Source organism: Salvelinus sp. IW2-2015, linkage group LG2 (assembly GCF_002910315.2).
Source record: "Salvelinus sp. IW2-2015 linkage group LG2, ASM291031v2, whole genome shotgun sequence".
Taxonomy (NCBI): domain Eukaryota; kingdom Metazoa; phylum Chordata; class Actinopteri; order Salmoniformes; family Salmonidae; genus Salvelinus; species Salvelinus sp. IW2-2015.
The window spans coordinates 37,741,763-37,743,254 of record NC_036839.1 but is presented as its reverse complement, the minus strand read 5'-3'; the positions used below and the strand labels follow the sequence as shown (position 1 = coordinate 37,743,254).

General features: G+C 49.3%; 1 protein-coding gene across 1 annotated transcript in view; it reads right to left on the bottom strand.

The window, feature by feature from the left end:
- The window catches only part of impg2a (interphotoreceptor matrix proteoglycan 2a), a 51,576-nt gene that overhangs the window by 11,601 nt on the left and 38,483 nt on the right, over positions 1-1,492 (bottom strand). The window contains 2 exon segments of the mRNA XM_070446376.1: positions 212-244; positions 311-655. Of these exon segments, the coding sequence (XP_070302477.1) occupies positions 212-244; positions 311-655 (378 nt within the window).

Genomic DNA, 1,492 nt, shown 5'->3' with positions numbered 1-1,492 from the left:
CCTCTTCCTCAGGGACCTCCACTGCTTCCTCCTCTACCTGCTCTTCCTCAGGGACCTCCACTGCTTCCTCCTCTACCTCCTCTTCCTCAGGGACCTCCACTGCTTCCTCCTCTACCTCCTCTTCCTCAGGGATCTCCACTGCTTCCTCCTCTACCTCCTCTTCCTCAGGGACCTCCACTGCTTCCTCCTCTTCCTGCTCTTCCTCAGGGACTCCCGCTTCTGCTTCCTCTGTTAAGATCTCTTCCTCTATGATCACCTCTTCCAAAACTACCTCTTCTTCTGTGGTATGTTCCTCTTCTGCAGCTGAGGCTGGCTCTTCTTCTTCCTCGGGCTGGAAGGGCAGGTCCTCAAGTCTGTCAACACCTGACCCAGAGGCCTCTATCTCCAGAGGAGGCTTGGGGAGCGTAGTGCCCTCTGGCTGCTCGGGGGAGATAGGGTCTGCAGGGAAGAGCTCCAGGGGAGGGCTCTCTACAGCCACAGTGTTCCCCAACAGCAGACCCTCCTCCTCCATCCCCGTGTCATTGATGGTCACCTCAGGCTCAGGGGGGAGGGTCACGCTCTCCTCCAGAACAATGACATCATTCTCCCCCATCGCCACATCCTCAGTTTTAACCTCGGAGGCATTTGGGGTCATCTCAGCAGCCAWGATTTCCTCCTGGACATTAGAGGAGAAACACATTAGAACCTAAACTGTCACACAATTAGGCTGGAGTTCCATTCCATTTCAGTCAATTCAGGACATGGAATTGACCCCAACCCTGAACTCCATACTATTATAATCCAAATTGGGAATTATAGGTTTCCATTCCTTAATGACTGACAAAAAGGATTTACTTACATACACATGCTTTGCATATTGTTATTAAGTTTAATCTACCAGCCAGAGGGCACTACGCTCCCCAAGCCTCCTCTAGCTGAAGTGACAGCTACTCCAAGGTATAACACTACCTGATAAAACTTGAATTGGAAAATACAGCTTCTGTCTGATAGAGAGAACTCTAAAGTCTAAGATACTGTAGTCTGTTTCTGGGTAGCTCGATGCCTCGTGCTTCTGTTATATGTAGTTGGCTGTAAATGCCAGTTACTGACTGGTAGTTTGCCAACCTCTTCCAGTCCATGTAATTACTCCAATTAATCATGTAGGGCCTTAGCAGGCAAGTAAARGAGCAGACCCAGTTACCGTCCAAGACCAAGACTGGAGCTCCCTGCTCTGTTTATCACAATACAGCTGCTAGTCTACTGGCAGAATCCACAAAGATCATAGGGTCCTGCATTCACAAACTGAGTGATAACCTCCCTCCCTCTCTTTCTCTAGATCTCTATCTCTCTCTCTCTGTAACTCTAGCCCCAGAATAGTAGTGGATTATTATATCAAGAGCCAAGCTAATCCTCAAAGCCTTCACCTCATCCCTTACTTCCAGGAGAGTCCTGGTTAACACCACCTAGCAGCAGTCTCACCACTAGACAGGAGAGTCCTGGTTAACACCACTAG